A 19,159-nucleotide genomic window follows, 5' to 3' on the forward strand; every position below is an offset into this window, starting at 1 on the left:
ACCATAGACCGAGAGAGAGAGAGAGAGCGGACAGCTCCATATCCCATTATCTCTTGAGCCCTCTGATCCACCCTGCTCCTTGCTTCTGCCCTGAGGCTGCACTGGAATTGGTAACCTAGAAGAACAAGGGTCTATATTTCATGCCCAACCCCCTGAGCCAGCCACTTGGTGACTTTTCTTAAAGACTGGGGTCAACCCTCTCCCTCCCTGCTTGCTGCTGGAGCCCCCATATCTTGTATTGTCAGGGTCCGGCCAGCATAGAAGAGCTCCTGCTGCAAAAGAGCAAATCAACAAGGAGCTCCATTGATATTTTGGAGATGGAGATTGTCATGCTATAAGTAGGGATAGCCTTTAGAAAGATGTGACCACCTACTAGCTTGATTTTGGCCTGCTCCCAGAAAAGGCCTAGTCAGCCATTCAGATGTGCCTTCTCCCTTCCTTTGGGGAGATGTGTCTTATGCAGCTCTCTTCACCCTGAGATAAAGTCCTTGCACAAAGCCTGATGATAGGAGAATGTCAGAAGCAGAGATGAGTCTGATCCACAACATTCTGATCCAGATTGTAACATTCCCCAAGTCTTGAGGAGTTTGGATCTGGGGTTTGGTTTTGGCCCATTAGAAATAGGTCCCAGAGCAACATTTGGATCCACATTTGGAAGTGAGCTTCTCCAAGTTCTAGGGTGGTGGGTCCACCTCAGCTCTGTAAACCTGGAGAGTCAGTGCAAGTTGAGCCTCCTAAAATCCAGCTGCTTATCTGACTCCTATCCTAACAGCTTGGGGTTGCAAATTTGTCTGGGAAAGCCCGGGTGGGGGAGTGGGGCAGGCATTCTTGTCAGCTTTTCAGGGTTTCCTGCTCCCGATCAGACTGGAATCTCCACAAGCATTGCCTTTCCCTGGGGCAATTTGGTGCCCGGATGTAACAGAATAATATAAAGACTAAGCTAACTGCACATTTTCCAATTCACAAAAGCTTTTGGTGGCGTGGAGGATGGGAGGGGTTTATTTGGAGCCTTGTTGGAAATTTGAGCTGGCTCTTATTCCAACTATCCGTATTTACACTGTTGGGAAGGCCACATTACCACATCTCAGCATGTTGGTGCCATGTTGAGATGAAACCTCCCAGTATGCTGGCTTTGTGTCAGCCTCAAAGATATTGTCGTGATGTTTCCCGTGGTTGGTTTTAAAAAAGGTCTGCCTCTGTGGGGTGCAAAAACCCATGGGCTATTGTTGGCCTGGTCAGTCGGTGCAGTTACTGCAGCTCTGTGCTTGGACGGAGTATTTACGCAGGCCATCTCGATTCCTGTAGACACCACTTAGCTGCTCACTTACACACGTGCAGTTTTAAATAAACAATTAACTCTTTTATTATCAACAAAACAATAGTATGGAGCTGCGGGTAAAATCTTTCTCTCGGGCACTCTTCTTCCATAGCGTTTTTAACTGGGTGGGGAGGAGAGGAGACCTTAGCAAGCAGGATTTCTCTCATGCAGTAACGCAGCCTTGAAGAGCAAGCTGAGCCTCTCTCCTCTAAATGGAAAGGATCCCTGAGGTGAAAGCTCCCTTCAAACCAGGTTACTGACATTTACTTAATGCTGTCTGTAGCGGGATTATCATTAAAGCTGCCCAAAAGCACATTAATCTCTCTGGAGCTGTCCAAGCGCTGGACTGTAATGGCATTTAATCAGAGAAGGCTTTGATTTCTAAAGACAAGTGCAAACACTGAAATATCTGCCTGTGGAACAGTTACCTATTCATGTGCAAGCACAGCTGAGGAGGAGAACACAGCTGGGATATTGACGGTGGGAGGGGAGCATGGGTCTCAGAGAAATTAGCTTGCTGTAATCAAGAGGCAAGGAAGGGTGTGTGGGGATAAGACCGGGATCTATTTGGAAATGGACTGTCTCTGTTTCAGGAGATCAGAGCATTTGTGGGCCAGGACAGGGGAGAGCAAACAGGGATCCAGGAACTTATGGCATGTTTGCTGCAGGAAAGTAAAGAAGAATGAGGCTGTTTAGAATACGTCCTTCTAAAGAACCCCCTCCCTGATGGAGCAGGTGCCCCCACGCTGCACGCACTCAAATGTTAATCGACTCACTTAAAGAGACTTGTCCCCATAAAACTTGCAGTCCTTCTTATCCGAACCTTTCTGTTTGGGCTTCTCCTGTTTATCCCAATGGAGGTTCTGTTACCTGTCTTACCCAGAGAGCTCTTGGTCAGCAGATTGTGCAAGTTGCAGGTGTTGTAAATGAACATACAGCTCACGGGTTGAGCTGTAGCTGGTGTAACTAACTAGCACAGCTCAACTGTCCAATTGTAGATTCCACTGAGAGATTCACAACTTGTAGTTTGTGCTGTGACGATTAGTTACACAAGCCATCCAGTCGGGGAACACATATGGTACCGTGTGCCTCCTGTCGCTAGCCACCTGCCTGTAGATTGTGAATGTTACAAATAACATTCAGTCAATGATATATTTTATATTCATCAAAAGTAAAAGCAAACCACTAAGAAACCTAAGCTGAGTAACTGCATGCACCTGTTGCTATAATCTTTGTTCTTCGACACCGCATCTCTTTCTTGCTGTTTGCTGTCTCCACACATTGAATAATCTGAAATAGTAAGCTCTTCAGGGGTGGGACCGGTTCTTCCTCTTTGTTTTGTAAAGTGTCTGGCACTCTTCTGAGTGCTGAAAAATACACAATGTGAAATGTTCTCTTAAGGTGGGATTCCTCACTGTACCCAGTACCAATGTAAGACCTATGTGTCACTTATACGCAAGTGGGATTTCCGTGGTGCACTTGGCTAGCCCCCTGCACAGAGGTGGAGTCCTCCGTTGTGTATACCAAAGCTGGACCCTCTCATTTCTTGAGCATGTGTGTTCATAATGCTGGAGTGTTTGCAGAAAGGGAGCACAGAAAAGAATGCTGAAGCGGTCAGCTGCTTTTGCTGCTTATACCTCACCCTTCAGTTTGGGGAGCAGTTTCCTTAAAAATCATTTTAATTTGCCCCTGCTAAATCTTAGTGCAAAAAGTGCCAGCCACTAGAAAGGGGAGAGAGCGAGCGCGAGAGCTGCTACTGGCAATACAGGCTCCTGAGCAGTACAAAGACACCCAGCAAATGGTTAAAACAGAGACGAGGGCTGTTCAGACTGTAAGTCAATCTCAAGCATCAACATCAATCAGTTCCCAAGGAGTCTTGGAGATGCACTTTACATTAAATTCAAAGAACTATACTCCATATAAAGCTAGGGGAAAGTGAGCCCTGACTCCATTTCAGATGTCACAAAGTTAAAGCACAAATGTATACAATAAATAAATAACACCTCTATGCCCTTCCCTACCCCGCTCCATAGCACTTTGCAAATTCTAATGAGTTTAATCTTGCAACTGCTCAGGGAGGTGATTAGTATCATTCTCCCCATTATTCTGATGGGGAAACTGAGGCACCGAGAGGGGAAATGATTTTCTCACAAGCACAGAGTGAGGCAGAGCTGGGAATAGAACCCAGGAGTCTTGAATACATCTACATCTTAACTTCATCCTTCTTCCTCAAATGTTATCTCAACGTGACACTGTGTCAGTGTGCAATGATAAGGTTGTACTACACAAAGATGCTGTATCTTGATTTTAACTACTCAGTGTTGGAGAGGAAAGCTCAAGACCTATGGTCTCTCATCCCAAACCCTCACTGAGGACCATTTCAGAGCCATGATGCTGAGCAGCTCCAGATCAGGGCTTTACGTCTCCAATGCCCTTTCCTAATTTCACACCAGTTTAACTGGGTCTCTGCAATGGCAGGATTTTTTTTTTTTAAATGACCAAAAAAAGCAACACACTCACAAATCCAATTAACCTTCGATTAAGGTTCCAGAATCGATGCTATTCTTTTGGCCTGAGGAGGTAATATTGAGCCCTGAGAAATGAGCTGCACAACGACCTTTACTTTTAATGAGATCAATAGAAGTTAGTGTCGCCATCTCTTAAAATAATTAGCAAATATTACAGATGAATTAGGGCAAACAGCTAGTATCTGCTCCTGATCTAAAGAGACAGGAACAAATGCAGGAGAGACAGGAAAGGACACTGTCCTATCAGCCAGCACCCCCGGGATTCTTCTGTGACAGGCAATGAGTTCAGGGCTTTGTAGCGTCCTTTGATTCTTTTAACTCTTTCTTTGTTACTGTTACTTGCCCCGCCAATTTTGTGGCATGTTGTCTTAACCATTTAACAGCAATGGTTATAGTTTGCAATATTTTACATTTTAAGGCTACAGTCTCTGCCCTAGCCTTACAAATTACATGTTTCTTCTCCATTCTATTTTTTAAACTCTGTGGGGATTTGCAGGGAGGAGTTAAGGGGGTTCCCTAGCTCATGGTTTTTTGTCATGTTAGATTGTGATTCCTACAGCTTGCTTACTCACCAGATCAGCGGTCGGGGTCACCAGTGTTGTCAGACGCCACCAGTGTGATGCTCTGCTCTATCCAGTGTTGATAACAGTCAGCTGCGTGCGTGTGTTTCCTCTGTGTGCTGCCCCGGCTCTGCGCAGATAGCTGACACAGCAGACCCCGAGAGAACCCCCAATGACCACAGACTCTGATAAGGTACAAAGGCACCCGGCCAGGTTTAATGTCAAATGAAACACAGTCTCTAGCTCCCCGGATCAGATGTCTACAGTTCTGCTAGTACATATGTGCTACCTGACAATGGACACAGCTCAGTCAGCGGCGGGACACTCCACTGCTCCCTAGGCCGGACAAAGACACCGCCCCAGGGATGTATTCTTATACACAGGTACAAACAAGTTACACATCACTCCTGACGTACTGAGGTGCAACCCCGCTACGTAGCAAGGTACAACCGCTCTACACAGTAAGGTGCCGCCTCTCACCTTGTACATGTTGGTTTGAACAAAACAACTCTATCCTTCATCTTACCCTTTTGCCCCTGTCTTTGGGGTAGGTCAGCTTGTTCCTTGTTAAGTGTGTGGAATGTGCAAGTATCAGAGTGTTCTGGTATCTCTAGCGTCCAGTACCTTATTTATTTATTTACTTATATATATATACAGATATTTGCTGCATCAGTCCTTTCCTTGCCAGCTGCCTTGCCTTGCCTCTGGCTCACAGCTTAACTGTGCTTTATGTTAGCAAAGTCTTGACCATTACTTTAGTTCAGGCCTTAGGCCTCATACCAGGTCTCTGATATAAGGGTTTATGTTTCAGGGCCTCATCTTACTACAATAGCTACTGCCACTCGTTGGGGGTGGTTTAAGTATGTCAATGGGAGAGCTCTCTCCCGTCGGCATAGAGCGGCTACACGAGAGATCTTACAGCAGCGCAGCTGCATCGGTACAGCTGTGCCACTGTAAGCTCACTATGGTAGACCTGGCCTCAGTAGCTCTTTTCCCTCCTCAGTGTTCACACCCATCAGATGTTTGTAGACTGTTCTTGTGTCCCTTCCCTTTCATTCCTTAGCCAATCTAGACATCGTTAGCTCTGTTAATCTTTCCTCCTAAGTGTATTCCTCCTCCCCCCTAATCATTTACCGTGTTGTTCTCTGAGCTCCTTCCAGTTTGTCTACATCTTTCTGTTAATAAGGTGCCCAGAAGTGAAGGCAGGATTCCAGGCATGCCCACGTTATTATTATTTATTATTGTATTATTGTATCACAGCAACATCTAAAGACCCTGGTGCTGACTGGGGCCTCACTGTGCTGGATGCTGTGACCTCTCTGTGCCATGATGCCATGCCTGGGCTGTGCTTCCATAGATCACTGCAAACTGCTATCTAATTCGTTGTCGACCATCACCCCTATGGTTGGGCTCTCTCAGCCTCGCAATTTGCCAGATTTCTCCCTCCCAGTGAGTAGCTGGTTCTCAGGGGCTATTTTCCTATATCTGTTAGCTGCCTTCTTCCAAGTTGAATCTCATTTTATTCCCTGTTTTTTACCTTGCTGCTGGGTCAGTGTGGGAGGGATAAGGTCAGCAGTGATAAGGGTGGGACACCTTATCCAGGACCGGCAGCACTGGAGTGTCTTGAGGGGGTAGATTGCAGTTTCCTCCAATTGATTTTCCAAGTGGTGTTTTTTTGTTTTATTTTTAAAGAATTATATGCAGTGAATTGATCGTGAATATTCCAGAATCAAAATGGGTTGCATTGTGGTGATTGGTCAGGTAAAATCCTATGCTGTTATTTGTGTTCCCTAAGTGGATGAGCATTCAAGCACTCCCGGCACAGACTGTGACGCTCTGGGACTCCCTTTCTGTGAACCATTGATCATGCCACTAAAGCTTGGTCATGGGGATGTTGGTGGAAAGTGAGCACAAAAGAGGCAACTGTGGCCAAACCAGCGAATTCCCTTTGAAATTCCAGCCACATTCACTGGAAGGAGTTTGTATTAATAGGCACAGACTCACAGTCACGTGCGTATGCTTACTGAACAACACACACACGGACATGCAGCGCATGCTCCCCGTGACACACATGTGCACCCACACAGACACATTACATACACCCTCCTATCACTTGCTCTAAAGCCCATGGAGATTCCAGTTCTAGGGTCTAGCTGCAGCAAGGCCTCCATGCAGCTAGCTGGGTGGCCTGAGTCCCAGGTGCCTGCTTCCCTGAGTGTGTAGGGCAGGAAGAGGGGTGATGTGCTATGCAGCTGCCAGCTCAGCTGGTCTCACACTTCAGCTGGACATTCTGTCAGGGCAAAGGCTTCTCTAGAGCAGGCTCAGGGAAAGGCTCCGATGTGCCACATTGGCTGCTCAGGGCTGCACTGAGGGGAGAAGGTAGAGGGACAGGAGGACGGGCAGGGGATCTCCTGATGGAATCCTAGTCTGCTCACATTGTAGGTCCTCACAGCACTTGAAGAGGAAGGCAGGGTATAGGACATGGGTGTTTGGGATAGGAATTCACTTGTGGGTAGCAGTCACTGGGTTGGGGCTCCTGTCCTTCTCACTTACACCCTTTTTCTGTCTCACTCCCTGCATTGTACTAGCACTTAGGTGGGAATCTGGGCCCTGACTTAAAGGGCTACCCAACTATTCCAGCTCTGGGCCCTCACACACAGCTTTGCCGATGCCCATCAATCCTGACTTGCAGTAACCCTGGCTATTCCAAGCCTCCAAAATCTACAAAGTTTAATCTGAGACAGCGAAATTTAGTTCACTTTGGACCCAAGACAGAATTTGAACCCAGCTGTCCTGAATTGAAAAGCTGATGCTGTAATCTGAGGTGAAGCCGGATCCATTCCAACTGGTCTGTGAACCCAGCGTAGGTTCTGTCCCATCATCTAAATGAATTAACAGATTAAGAAGGACCTTTTGTGCTGCCTTTCCCTGATTTTTGTGCAGTTATTAGCTGGCTCTTTTAACATACCACAGCATGTTGTACTTTGATCCCACCAGCTTTCATAAACTAAACAGGTTTGATCGGGGTCAGTGCTTGGATCACTCTAAGTATCACCTAGTTGTTGCAGTGGGTTGTGTTGGTGATTCAGGTGGTGCTCTCTCCCTTCAATCAATACTGGTAATAATGCCCCCATGTGATGTTAGGGGTCAGTACTGGCCCCACTTCGTTAGCATGGTGATAGGGGAGCTGTGCTGCTGAAGATGTTGTTGATTCCTCACCAGTGGGAGTCATTCAGGAACTTTCCATAGAAATTGGGGTCTTAATTCCAAATTCCAGTTTGGGTGGCATTCTGATCCTCCATAGTCATCCTGCAGAGTCAACAAAATATGAGGATCTTCGTTTCTTGTCCTAATGCGACACTGCGCACTGTAGCTCTGTGGCTGGCAAACAGCTGCCTCATCCCACCCCAGAGGCGGATGCATTTCAGTGGCTGGCAAAGTGATCCCTGAAAAGCACTATGTGATGTTTATTTGTGCACAGGTGTTTGGCATTTGAATCCCTGTTGCCCCTTTTTTTTTTTTGGGATCCCTTTCTCCTTCCAGGGGGGCTGCCTGCGGTGAAGGGTTTAGCATGCTGGTTACACTGTATTCAGCATGGGGAGCGGTAGGAATCGTTTATAGTGATTGCCTTTTAATTGCCCGTTTGGTGTCCTGCGGGGGGCTCTTTGGAACTTTCGGGGTGGGGGACAGCTGTGAGGTTGGGGCTCGGGTATGTGTTACTGAGGGGTTGCGCGAGTGCACTGGGGGGCCTGGCGCTGCTCCTGCCCCAGCGAGACACTGGGCTTAGGGGCTATTTACTTACTCCCAGGAGGCTTTTAACTGTGATAAAATCACCCGCTGATAAGGTGGCCAGAGTATGGGGGGGACATGGCCGTGACAGGATGATTTAAACAGCCTCTTTCTGTCGCTTCATCTTCCCAGACATCATAAATCAGATTAGCACTGGACTGAGGAGGGGGTGGGAGGAGGACTGAGCAATGTAGGGAGGGAGACACTCCCTTTATAGAAACCAGCCATAGTCTCTCCCAGGCAGACCCCACCCAGAGAGAAAGATGCCTCCCTGTCTGTCTCAGATGTGCACCCTGGGACAAGACTGCCCCATCCATCCCCAGACAGATGCTCCTCCCCTGTGTCTGTCCCTTGATGCCCAGTTCTGCCTTGACAGATGCCCCAGTCAGACACCTTCCACCATGGCTGCTCCAACATATACCTCCTCATCTGCCCCTGTGTCTTTCCTCTCCACTAATGGGTGCCCCTGTTTCTACCCAGATGGAGCCAGCCTTTGTGCCAATTCCTTCCAGTTATGCCATAGACAATCACTTTACACTTGTCCCCACAAACCCCTCCATGTTTGTCCCATGGATGGATACCCCCATATTTCTGAATGCCCCAAGCCATCAGACCCCAGGGTATGTGCCAGGAGCTGGCTCCTCACCGCTCCCTGTAGTCATCAGTCCCTGGCATACATGCTGCAGGCAGACTCTCCCCTCCCCGTAGTTGTTAGACCGTAGAGTAGCTGGCAGCCCCATCCCGTGCCGTGACTGCCTACTGTCTCTTTTCAGATCTCTCGCAATCTGGGGAAGCTGTACAGTGAAATGATCTTTGTGAACGGATTCATACACTGTGACCCGCACCCGGGCAATGTGCTTGTGAGGAAGTGCCCAGCAACCGGCAAGGCCCACATTATACTGCTGGACCATGGGCTCTACCAGGTATGTGAGCGTGGAGAGTGTTGGGAGCCAGCAGGCTGATGCTATGCACTGTCTTTGGGGAGCTGTCACTCATGCCTGTGTGCTTCAGGCCAGAATAGAGCTGAGAGCCTCCTATGTCACCCAGCCAGTCATTGCCCTGGTGAATTAAAGAGGCACCCCAGGTGTGCCGATCCTCCTTGTGGATTTTTCCTATAGCTCCTACCACCCTTTAATGGGATTTTATGCCTGGAAGCTTGAAATATCAGACATGGAGGTGATTAAAGGCGCCCACTAGTTGGGATAGGTTTTCCCCTCTGTGCCCTGGTGCTGTTGATTGATTTCCACTGGGGAACATGGCCCTCCCGCCCCAGGTCCTGACAGAGAAGTTCCGCTTGGACTATTGCCGGCTCTGGCAGTCCCTGATCAAGACTGATATGAAGAGGGTGCAGAAGTACAGCCGACGGCTAGGGGCAGGTGACCTGTATCCACTCTTCGCATGCATGCTCACCGCCAGGTCCTGGGACTCTGTCAACAGGGGCATTGACCGGTCTCCAGTCACAGCCAATGAGGTAAGTCCTGGTTGCGTTCTGTGTTCCTGTGGTGTCTTTCTCCATTATAACCACCTAGTTAATTGACATTAATATTAATGGCTGCCCTAGCAGGCCTATTGAGAGGCTGCATGGAGAGCTGGACTAAAGGTGGCCTGGAATCCCTTTGCTATGCACTTGAATGGCTGAATTTAGTCCCCTAGTCTCTCACACACACTCGTCACAGGTCAGTTAAATTTCCCATAAGATTTTCTTGATTAAATAAATTACCAGCTCTGGTAGAGGAAACCTTTGTAAATTAGCCCTTCTCTGAAAATTTTCCTGAGTGCAGCTGTGCAGGGAGCACACCAAGCTGGGTATGGGGCAGAGGAGACATCGGGGCTCGGCGCGGGAGCATAATATATATTAGTGTTAATTGCTAGTCATGTGAATGACTGTCAGCGCTGATGCATGCTTATCAAAAATCTTTGGAAATGACAGAGGTTGTTTGGTACGGAAGGTAAGTCAAGGTTGCTTAAGTGCAAATCCCATCAACCCAATCATGAAAAATCTGGAAAATCACCAGTTAAGTTCTTCCTCTTCCTTCTGTCCACGTGTCACGAGTCCTTCTATACTTATGTACATCTGTCTACAACTCACAGCACCCACCTTCATCACACTAATGAACAAATTGGCAACCATGTTGTTTGTAGAAGAAATCAGGCAGGCGTATGGCAGTAATAGGTGGGCCAGTGTTTGTGGGGGGAAGCATGTTGTGTCCCATGGCTTATTTTAATTTGGGTGTAAGAAGCTTTCGTTATTGTAGTGGCAAAGTTCGGCAGGAGGGCAGGGGTAGAGGACAGAATGAGCTGGCTTTGAATTGCTTGGTAAGCGGTGTCTGTGAAGATGTAATATGCAGGTAAGAATTCATAAAGAAGGGTTAAAATTGGCTGTTGTGAAATTATGTGGTGGAAATTCCTCGCTCTTTGTGGGTTCGTGCTTGATTTTTGTGGTCAGAGTTAAGGTTTGCTCTGGTGGGTCACAAATACCATACTGCTCCCCTATGACACCAGGAGGTGAGTTTACGTTTAAAGGGAAGGCAGCTCCTTTCTTTCGGTTTTGGGGTGAAACAGAGAGGTTAATAGCAGCAGCGAGAACCAGACATTATGGAGGTAGGTACCATGTAACACACAGCTCTGATGATGCTCTTAAATGCTGTCTTGCAGCACCCTCTGCTTCTCCAGATCTGCTGGCACACCGGAGGCCTTATCTTGTGTACCATCTGCTATTCCAGACTTTGTCCTTTTCAGAAAACACCAGCTATGATGACATAATGTGGTTGTTTTGTGATGGGGACAAATACCCTTATTTAGCACTAGACTGAGATGTACCAGACTTATTTAATTGTGATCTGTGTGGGATCCACATCCAGGGGGAATGGTAATGTAGTAAGCATGCTGGGGGAAGGGGGAATGAATAGTACTTATCCCGTGAAATGTGTGCCCGTGCCCATAGCGCCAGCTTCTTCCTTTCCCCAGGGGTGATCAACCCCTGTTCAGCCCCAGGCCCCACCACACTCCACCCCTTCCCCGAAGGCCCCACCCCTGTCCCGCCTCTTCCCACCCTGCTCTGCTCCCACCCCTCATCTTCTGGTCCAGTTCCACCCCCTCCCCCAAGCATGCCCCGTCCCCCTCTCCCCCAGCTCCTCTTGCACACCACGGAACATCTGATCGTGGCGCGTGGGAGGTGCTGGCAGGGAGAGGGAGGAGTTGATCGGCGGGGCCACTGGCAGGTGGGAGGCGCTGGGGGAAAAGTGGGGAGCTGGCTGCTGGTGAGTGCTAAGCACCCACTAATTTTTTTCCATGGGTGCTCCAGCCCTGGAGCACCCATGAAGACAGCACCTGTGCCCAAATCAAGTATGGGAATTGCTCATCACCATCCCCCAAAACACCCATGTTTCTATCCAGGCTCTGAAGGGCTGACATTACCCCATTACGAGGTTCAAGATTCCACTTGCCGTTTTAACTTGTTGCTAGGAAACTCAATGAATATCCAGGCCCTTGCTCAAATTCCCAGATTTTCGTGGAAGCAAAGGGTAAAAATACAACTGTGATAATCTCAAACACACAATTTTTTGATCTTTAAATTTCTGCTCTCTCTGGAACTGCCGTCTCATGAGTTGTTGAGTCCTATAGATTGTCAACTGGCATAAGCACATGCCCTTATTGAATATGTTTCAGATTACCCAGTAACATTTAGCCTAAAAGGAAGGGGTTTTTTTTTAGTATAGTTAACCTGTGGAACTACTTGCCACATGATATTAATGAGATAAAGATGTTACGGATAACAACAACAAAAAAAGGATTAGATATTTTGTATAAAAGGGAATATCCTCTGCAGTGATGGTAGTTGGGATAAATCAGGGATTTTCAAACTGGGGGTTGGGACTCCTCAGGGGGCGCGAGGTTATTACATGGGGGGTCGTGAGCTGTCAGCCTCCACCCCAAACCCTGCATTGCCTATGACATTTATAATGGTGTTAAATATATAAAAAGTGTTTTTAATTTATAAGGGGCGGGGGGTCGCACTCAGAGGCTTGCTGTGTGAAAGGGGTCTCCAGTACAAAAGTTTGAGAACCACTAGGATAAATTGATGAGGATCCTCATGTTTCAGGGCATAAGCTGGAGTCAGGAAGGAATTTCACCATAAGGGATAATGTTAAACATTTAGGTATACTGAGAGTTATTAAGCTGCCTTCTGAAGTAATTGGCATTGGTCACTGTCAGAGACAGGACACTAGATGAGATGGATCATTGTCTGAAGAAAGCAGCAGCAGATAGGGTACTGGACGAAGTGAACAACTGGTCTGACCTGGTGGAGGTACGCACCAGACTTATGAGACTTGTTATGGTTCTGCAAGTCTTGTGTACATGATAGAAGGGTCTCAAAACCAGTATGGGGGAAAAGTACAGCCCCAGTCAAACCCACTGTGGAAGAGAAATTATTTTATAACTGTCCCTTCCCCCTCCAACCATAACCCTCAGGGCCGTCCCTACCCATACGCAAAGTATGCAGCTGTGTAGGGTGCCCTGCGCAGCTGCGTGCTGCTTCAGCCCCTGCCTCATCTCTTCCCCATGGCCCCTGCCCCAGCCCCGCCCCCACTCCCCTGAGGACTGCAGCAGGGCAGGGCCTGCACTCACCTGTGGCGGGAAGTGCAGCAACCCAGCTCCTGCCGTGCCACTGGTGAGTGCTGGGGCTCGGTTCCTCCCTGCCCCCCAAGCCAGCACCCCGTGGAGACCTTGGGCCTCACATCCCACCTTGCGGGGGCGCTGCATAGGGCTCCAGAATAGCTAGGGACGGCCCTGATAACCCTGATTCTATGTAAGAATCTATTTCTGCTGCATTCTGCGTGTGACGTGCTGGGTTCTGAACCCTTCAAATGCTCCAGTGACCTTTTTCTGGATTTTCTGGTTCATGCCACAGCTGCTGGAGGATGCAGGGAAAGCCCATGTGTGTGAAGATCCATTACACTGCCCTAGGTTCATTGGGATTCTTGTTGAGTAGGACTGACAGCTCTAGCAAGAGCCAGGAGTGTGTAAGCAGGAAATGGACAAGCTTCCCCACAACGGCTCAGCCATGCATCTCATTCCTGATCTGCAGCACCTCCTGCAACTCCAGTCCTAGGCTCCCACACATGCAGCTCTGCTAGTGCACCTCTAGGCTCACCCTGCTATCTCGGTCCAGGCCCCGCTTTGCCAAGGAGGGAATATTGAGATGGGGTTGATCCCTGTTACGGGGTTGGTTTGGTTTTGGAGGGAGAGCCCATCTCTGGTAGCTCAGAGTCCCCCCAAAGAGTTTGGCTGTAGGCCAACACCAGGATTCATCGCAAGGCTTCTCTTTCCCAGGATGTTCCTCGTATGGTTGTCAGGGAGACCGACATGAGGGACAGTTGCCTCTTGGGCAGGGTGTTTGGGGCTGGAGTCAGGGACACTGGGAGCCCTTCTCACATGCCAGGCGTTGGGCACAATCTGTTCAGTACTAGAGCTGGACAGGACTCAGTTTTCCTGTACTGCAAAAAGAATTCAAAACTTCTTCCTGTTCCGCACTGAGACAGAGCCCTTACATGAAAAAGGCACTCGCAGAGAACAGCAGCCAATTGCCCAGTGGTTAGGGCCCTCACTGGGGATGTGGGAAACCCAACTTCCAGTTCCTGCTCTTTCTGACTGGAACCCAGCTCTCCTGCCCCCAAGGTGAGTGCTCTAAGCCCTAGGCATGTGGCTGTCCTGGGGTGGGGTTGTCTCTCTCTCTGCCCAGAGAGTCCCTCCCACACATGAGAACCCTTCTGGACTCAAGTTAGTGGAAATTGGCCCTTTCCTGTGGGAAAAAAAAGAAAAAGGTCCACTGAAAAATTCCTGACCAGCGCAATTCAGTACCCTGTTATTGCTTAGCTATTGCTTAGCTACCACAAACTACTAGCTAGAGCAGAAAGGTAAAGTGCCTGGGCTGGGCGGCCATCTGATATGTTTTGCTGGTGTGGGGAATCCTCCCTAAACGCCCAGTTAAGTCCTGCTTGGTGCCTGCAGCACTCTCCCACTGCAGGCAGTGTTTCCGGCTGGGGGCGGGTGTGGTGAAGCTTGGGTTGAAGGCAGCAGGGGCCATGACGAGCTATATACAGGCCTGGGTGCTTCTGACCTAGGGTCCGAGAGGAGAGACACTTCTGATGGTAGCAAGTCCCTTTGACTCTGAAAGGCTCTTAACCCCGTATGGGGAAGTCTCCGTATCACGATGTGACTTGCTATGCAGGTGAGAGTGAGGGTGGGGAATAAAGCATTGAGAACCCTGCAGAGGTAACTTGCCCAGCTGCTGGGGCACAGAGTCACTGAGCAACCCGCTGTGGCTGACCCGGGAGCTGCAGCCAGCTGCAGGCCAGGAAGCCACTTGAAGGCAGCAAATGGGAGCGAATTGCGAAGTCGGTCAAGACAGACTCAATCAGGCTCTCATGGGTGAGGTTGGCTCTCTCCACCTGCTCTGTTTGCTCTGCCCCAGTCTCCTGTGCAGACAGGCCTCTGCAGAGAGGCAGCAGGTGGAGGCTGGAGCCCGTTAGCTGCTGGAATACAGATGCAATCTCCTCAGCAGATGCTTCTTCCAGTCTGCCCTGCAGAAGCAGCAGTAGACTCCGATGGCTTTGTTAACATCTCTCTCCTCTCTTTCTTCCCCATTCCCCTCTGCTGTGACGGTGCTCAGGATGTGGAGATCCGGACCAATGCTGCCGCTTACCTACCTCAGATCAACCAGCTCCTCAACAATGTGCCCCGCCAGATGCTGCTGCTGCTAAAGACCAATGATTTGCTAAGGGGGATTGAGTCAGCCCTACACACACGGGCCAGTGCCAGCTCCTTCCTCAATATGTCTCGCTGCTGCATTAGAGCCGTCTCCACGTGAGTCTCTGAGACAGGAGCTCTGGCTTCCACTGGGCCCTTCCTGCCTCTTGTCCCCTAGTTAGATTCTGCAGAGATGGCGGCTCTGGAACTTCTAAAACAGCCCTGTCTTACCTGAACCTTCCCCTCATTAGCATGTCTGTCAAGGCCCCACCCCCTTTTTTCTTTCTCAATCTCATCTTCTTTCTCCCCTGTCCTACCCCTCACCCGGGTCTCCATAGGGAAGGACCTCTCAGCAGGAACTTGGAGCCAGATAGAAATGGGGGGAAAGCAGGGGAAGCTGGAAATATTGGGGATTTCTTACTAAATTTTTTATTGTGGAATCATAATTCCTCCCAGATCTGATTAATGTCCCCACCGGAAATGGCTGATGGAAAAAGAACCCAAACTTCACAGCTGCCTGTCTCACAGCATGGCCTTGTGGTTAGGGGGTGCGGCTCCTGGGTTCTATCCCTGATTCTGACATTGGCTGCCAATCAAAGAGTAAGTCAGTCATCTAGATATTAGATATTAAGGTCAGAAGGGACCATTATGATCATCTAGTCTGACCTCCTGCACAATGCAGACCACAAAATCTCATCCACCCACTCCTGCGATAAACCTCTCACCTATGTCTGAGCTATTGAAGTCCTCAAATCATGGTTTAAAGACTTCAAGGAGCAGAGAATCCTCCAGCAAGTGACCCGTGCCCCATGCTACAGAGGAAGGCAAAAAACCTCCAGGACCTCTTTCCTCCAGGGCAGATTGGAAATTCCTTCCCGACCCCAAATATGGCGATCAGCTGAACCCTGAGCATATGGGCAAGATTCACCAGCCAGATAACATGATCTAATTTCTCTGTGCCACAGTTTCCTCATCTGCACAGTAGGGATAACAATTACGTGTCTGCCTCACAAGGGTGTCGTGATGCTCTGTTAACTTGAGTTACTGGAGAGGGGCCCAGTACTGTGTTTACAAGAGTCAGGAGAGTGCATGTTTCCCAGCACTGTTGAGAGCCTTAGGCGAGAGGTCCTGGAGCAGTGTTAGCAGTGATGGTTCTCTATAAGGACCAGTCGAATGTTGTGTTGTTCAGGGATCTGATTACATAAACACAAACCATGTGGTGAGTGCTTATCATTAACTATTATTATTGATAATGATAGTTAGCACTTGGATAGCCCCCTGCAATGTCAAACACTTTGACTAATGGAATAATGTCCCTGGGATGGGGGAAGGAAGGTGCTATCACCCCACCACCCCACTAAAGATGGGTAGATGGAGGCATAGAACAGGGAAGGCAAAGACAAGTCAGCACCAGCTGTGGAAACAGAACCCAGGAGTTCGTAACTCCTGATCTCAAGCTCCTTGCACTTGTGCAGCCTTTCTCCTCTCTCCCATTTTTGCTGGGAGGCACCGTTCCTCTCCTGGGGAACATTTAACCCGGGAAACCCTGACCTACCAGCCAATTGGGATCCCACAGAGGTAGGGCTACTCAAAGGCTGGGATCCTCGCAGACAACTGGCACCCAGGGGCGGGGGAAGGGGGTAGGGGAAGGTGCTCCTGGTGTTCAAGATCCAAGATCTATCCTGCTGCTGGGCTGTGTCCTGGGAGATTAATGCAGCTGTTTCTCTCCCTTGCCCAGGTATCAGAGGAGCAAGTCTCACTCCCTGTACAGAAAGGCCAAGATCTCTCTCTTAGAAGCTCTGAGCCTGTGGCAGATCAACTTATATGAACTCTTCCTGCGGCTGAAGGGGTCCCGGCTGGGTAACTGGGTCATTGCTTTCCTGAGCCGGATGCACCATTCTCCGTACTGACAGGAACTGGTGGGAGAAGCCTGGGCAATTATTGCTCGCCTCCATTCTCCGCAGCACACTTGCCTTCCTGACCATTCCTGTCCGTACTCCACAAAGGCTATTGAGACTCTTTTCTTGTAACGCATGGTGCTGGCCGTGGCTGTCAGAGCATAAGCTTCTCTATAGCAGAGAGGGATGGGAGAGCAGGGGCTCTGGGAGTCAGGACTCCTCGGTTCTATTCTAGCAATGAGAGAGGTGGGAGTATGATATAGTGGGCAGGGCAGGGGGCCTGGGAGTCTCTCTGTTCCCAGCTCTGGGAAGTACCATTATGGAAACATCCTGTAGACTTGAATAGGAAAGGAGAACTTTTTCTAGCCCCTTCCCCTTTTAAACCATCCTATAGCATTTAAGAGAAATGCATCCCTGCCCTAGAATTCTCCAAGATAGTTCAAACCCCCTAGAGAGGAAATAATTCCTTATGGAATCCAATAGCGTTTTCAGTAGTTTGTACCGAATCCTATTGGTTTAATGCCTGTGACATCTACAGGAATTTTCTCTAAGGGGAGAATGATCTAGTGGTTAGAGCAGGGGACTGTGAGCCAGGACTCCTAGGTACTATTCCCAACTCTGAGAGGGAATGGGAACTAATGGTGAGAGCAAGGGTCTGGAAGCCAGGATTTTTCTGGATTCTATTCCCAGCTCTGCTATGGAGTCACTGTGTCATTTTGGGCAAGTGCTTTCCTTGCCTCAGTTTCCCCACATGTAACATGGAGGTAATGCTACAAACTCTCCTCTGAACTCCTCAGGGAGCAGGTGCCATGGAATCTCATCTGAGAACTCACATCTTGTGCCTGGTGATGTATGTGCATTGTACTGTACTGTCGCACAGGAAAATAAATAGGGTGTCATGTTAGAGTCCTGCAAGGGGAGAAGTGTGTGGCTACCCACCCCTTTCACCCCAGCCCCATTTTTAGGTTTCCCCTTCCCTGAGCGTAACCTGTCACTCGGTGCTGTTAGTCCCTTACAAGCCCAATCAACCGCTGCTCTGTTCGCTCCACCACCTCCCCCCGTCTGATGGACGTGGTCCAGCTCAAGGTCAGCTGCTGCTGAGTCAGGCATGCGTTCCTGTGGGGGTGATGGAGCCTGCCCGGGTAACTCACCACCCTTACCTCACCACCCTCCCCCGGCCACAGGAACGTGCTGCCAGAGCCAGCACTGCCGTAGTGTTACGCATGGAGCGGCTCTGCTCAGAACTGCTTGCGACGTTGTGCAGCTCCTGGCTCAGACGGAAACCTGCCACTTCTCGGAGTACGGGCCTCATCGCTCTGAGCCCACAACCAGGACACAAGTCCCAGAATGCCTTGCGCAGAGGCCTCACTTCTGCCACGTGTCACCAGGTTCTCCTCCCACATGCCCGCTCTCTCTGGAACGTCCTGCAAACAGAAGTGATGGACACAGGCTCAGTGTGGTCAGACTTGTGGGGTCCTCCCCACACTGCCAGGGACGGCTGAGAAGGGGATGCTGGGAAACAAACTGCACATGGGGTCAGGGGAAGGGAGGGGCTTTTCAGGCTGCCGCATGGACCATCTCTGCAAGGGGCGCCTCCCCTGTTGGGCACAAAGTGGCTGTTTGAGCAGCTTGCCCTGTCAACAGGTTTGACTGAGTGAGGTGCTTGTCAGCACGGGAGAATGAGGCCTGGGGAGGGGCTGCTTGTGAAAGAGACTGGCTTCCTTGTTGGCATGATTCTGAAAGCCAAACCACGGAGCATGTTTGTTCACGTGAGAGGGAATGCGTGTATGACTGCTGGGGAGTGTCGACCTGTGACACAGGACGTGTGGAAATCTGTCACTGAGTGGGGGAGAGAACGTGTGCAGGTCGGAAGCATACCCTGTGAGTGCACGTGAATGTGTCCGTGATGCGAAAGTATCTCTGAATATGTTGAAGCAGGTGTGTGCATGTGCATCTGGCTGGTTACTACAAAGAAGTGTGTTAGCCACAGTGTCTGAAGTGTGTGTGTTTCCTACCAACTGCAGTCTAAACCTCAACCCGTCCCTCACATCCAGGCCAACCCCCCTGCCTGTTCTCATTAGCCTGTCAGCTGGTAACCAGGTTGCCTAGGGTCTTAGCTGACAGGAGGAGCAGGAACAAGGAGCTGAGGTCTCCCTACGTGTGTAAGGAGAACCAGTTAGAGCAAGAAGCCCTGTCAAACCTTTCCCCAGCATTCTAGCCCAGTTCAGAGATGCATCCAGGCCAAACCTCTGAAAGGTCTGAGTTTCACTGTTGCTTGAATTCTCCTGCAAACTGACCTGTGATAATTTTAGTGAT

At 49.5% G+C, this 19,159-nt stretch overlaps 1 protein-coding gene across 3 annotated transcripts in view; it reads left to right on the top strand.

The window, feature by feature from the left end:
- ADCK1 (aarF domain containing kinase 1) overlaps positions 1-17,747 on the top strand; it is a 133,932-nt gene extending 116,185 nt beyond the window's left edge. For all 3 annotated transcript variants that reach the window (XM_084631478.1, XM_084631479.1, XM_084631480.1), the window contains 4 exons: positions 8,969-9,118; positions 9,469-9,666; positions 14,869-15,062; positions 16,684-17,747. In XM_084631478.1, coding sequence (XP_084487604.1) covers positions 8,969-9,118; positions 9,469-9,666; positions 14,869-15,062; positions 16,684-16,855 — 714 coding nt within the window. In that variant the 3' untranslated portion in view covers positions 16,856-17,747. The remainder of the gene's footprint in view (positions 1-8,968; positions 9,119-9,468; positions 9,667-14,868; positions 15,063-16,683) is intronic.
- Positions 17,748-19,159: the final 1,412 nt, after the last annotated feature.

This window comes from Lepidochelys olivacea, assembly GCF_965140295.1.
Source record: "Lepidochelys olivacea isolate rLepOli2 genome assembly, chromosome: 6".
Classification (NCBI taxonomy): domain Eukaryota; kingdom Metazoa; phylum Chordata; order Testudines; family Cheloniidae; genus Lepidochelys; species Lepidochelys olivacea.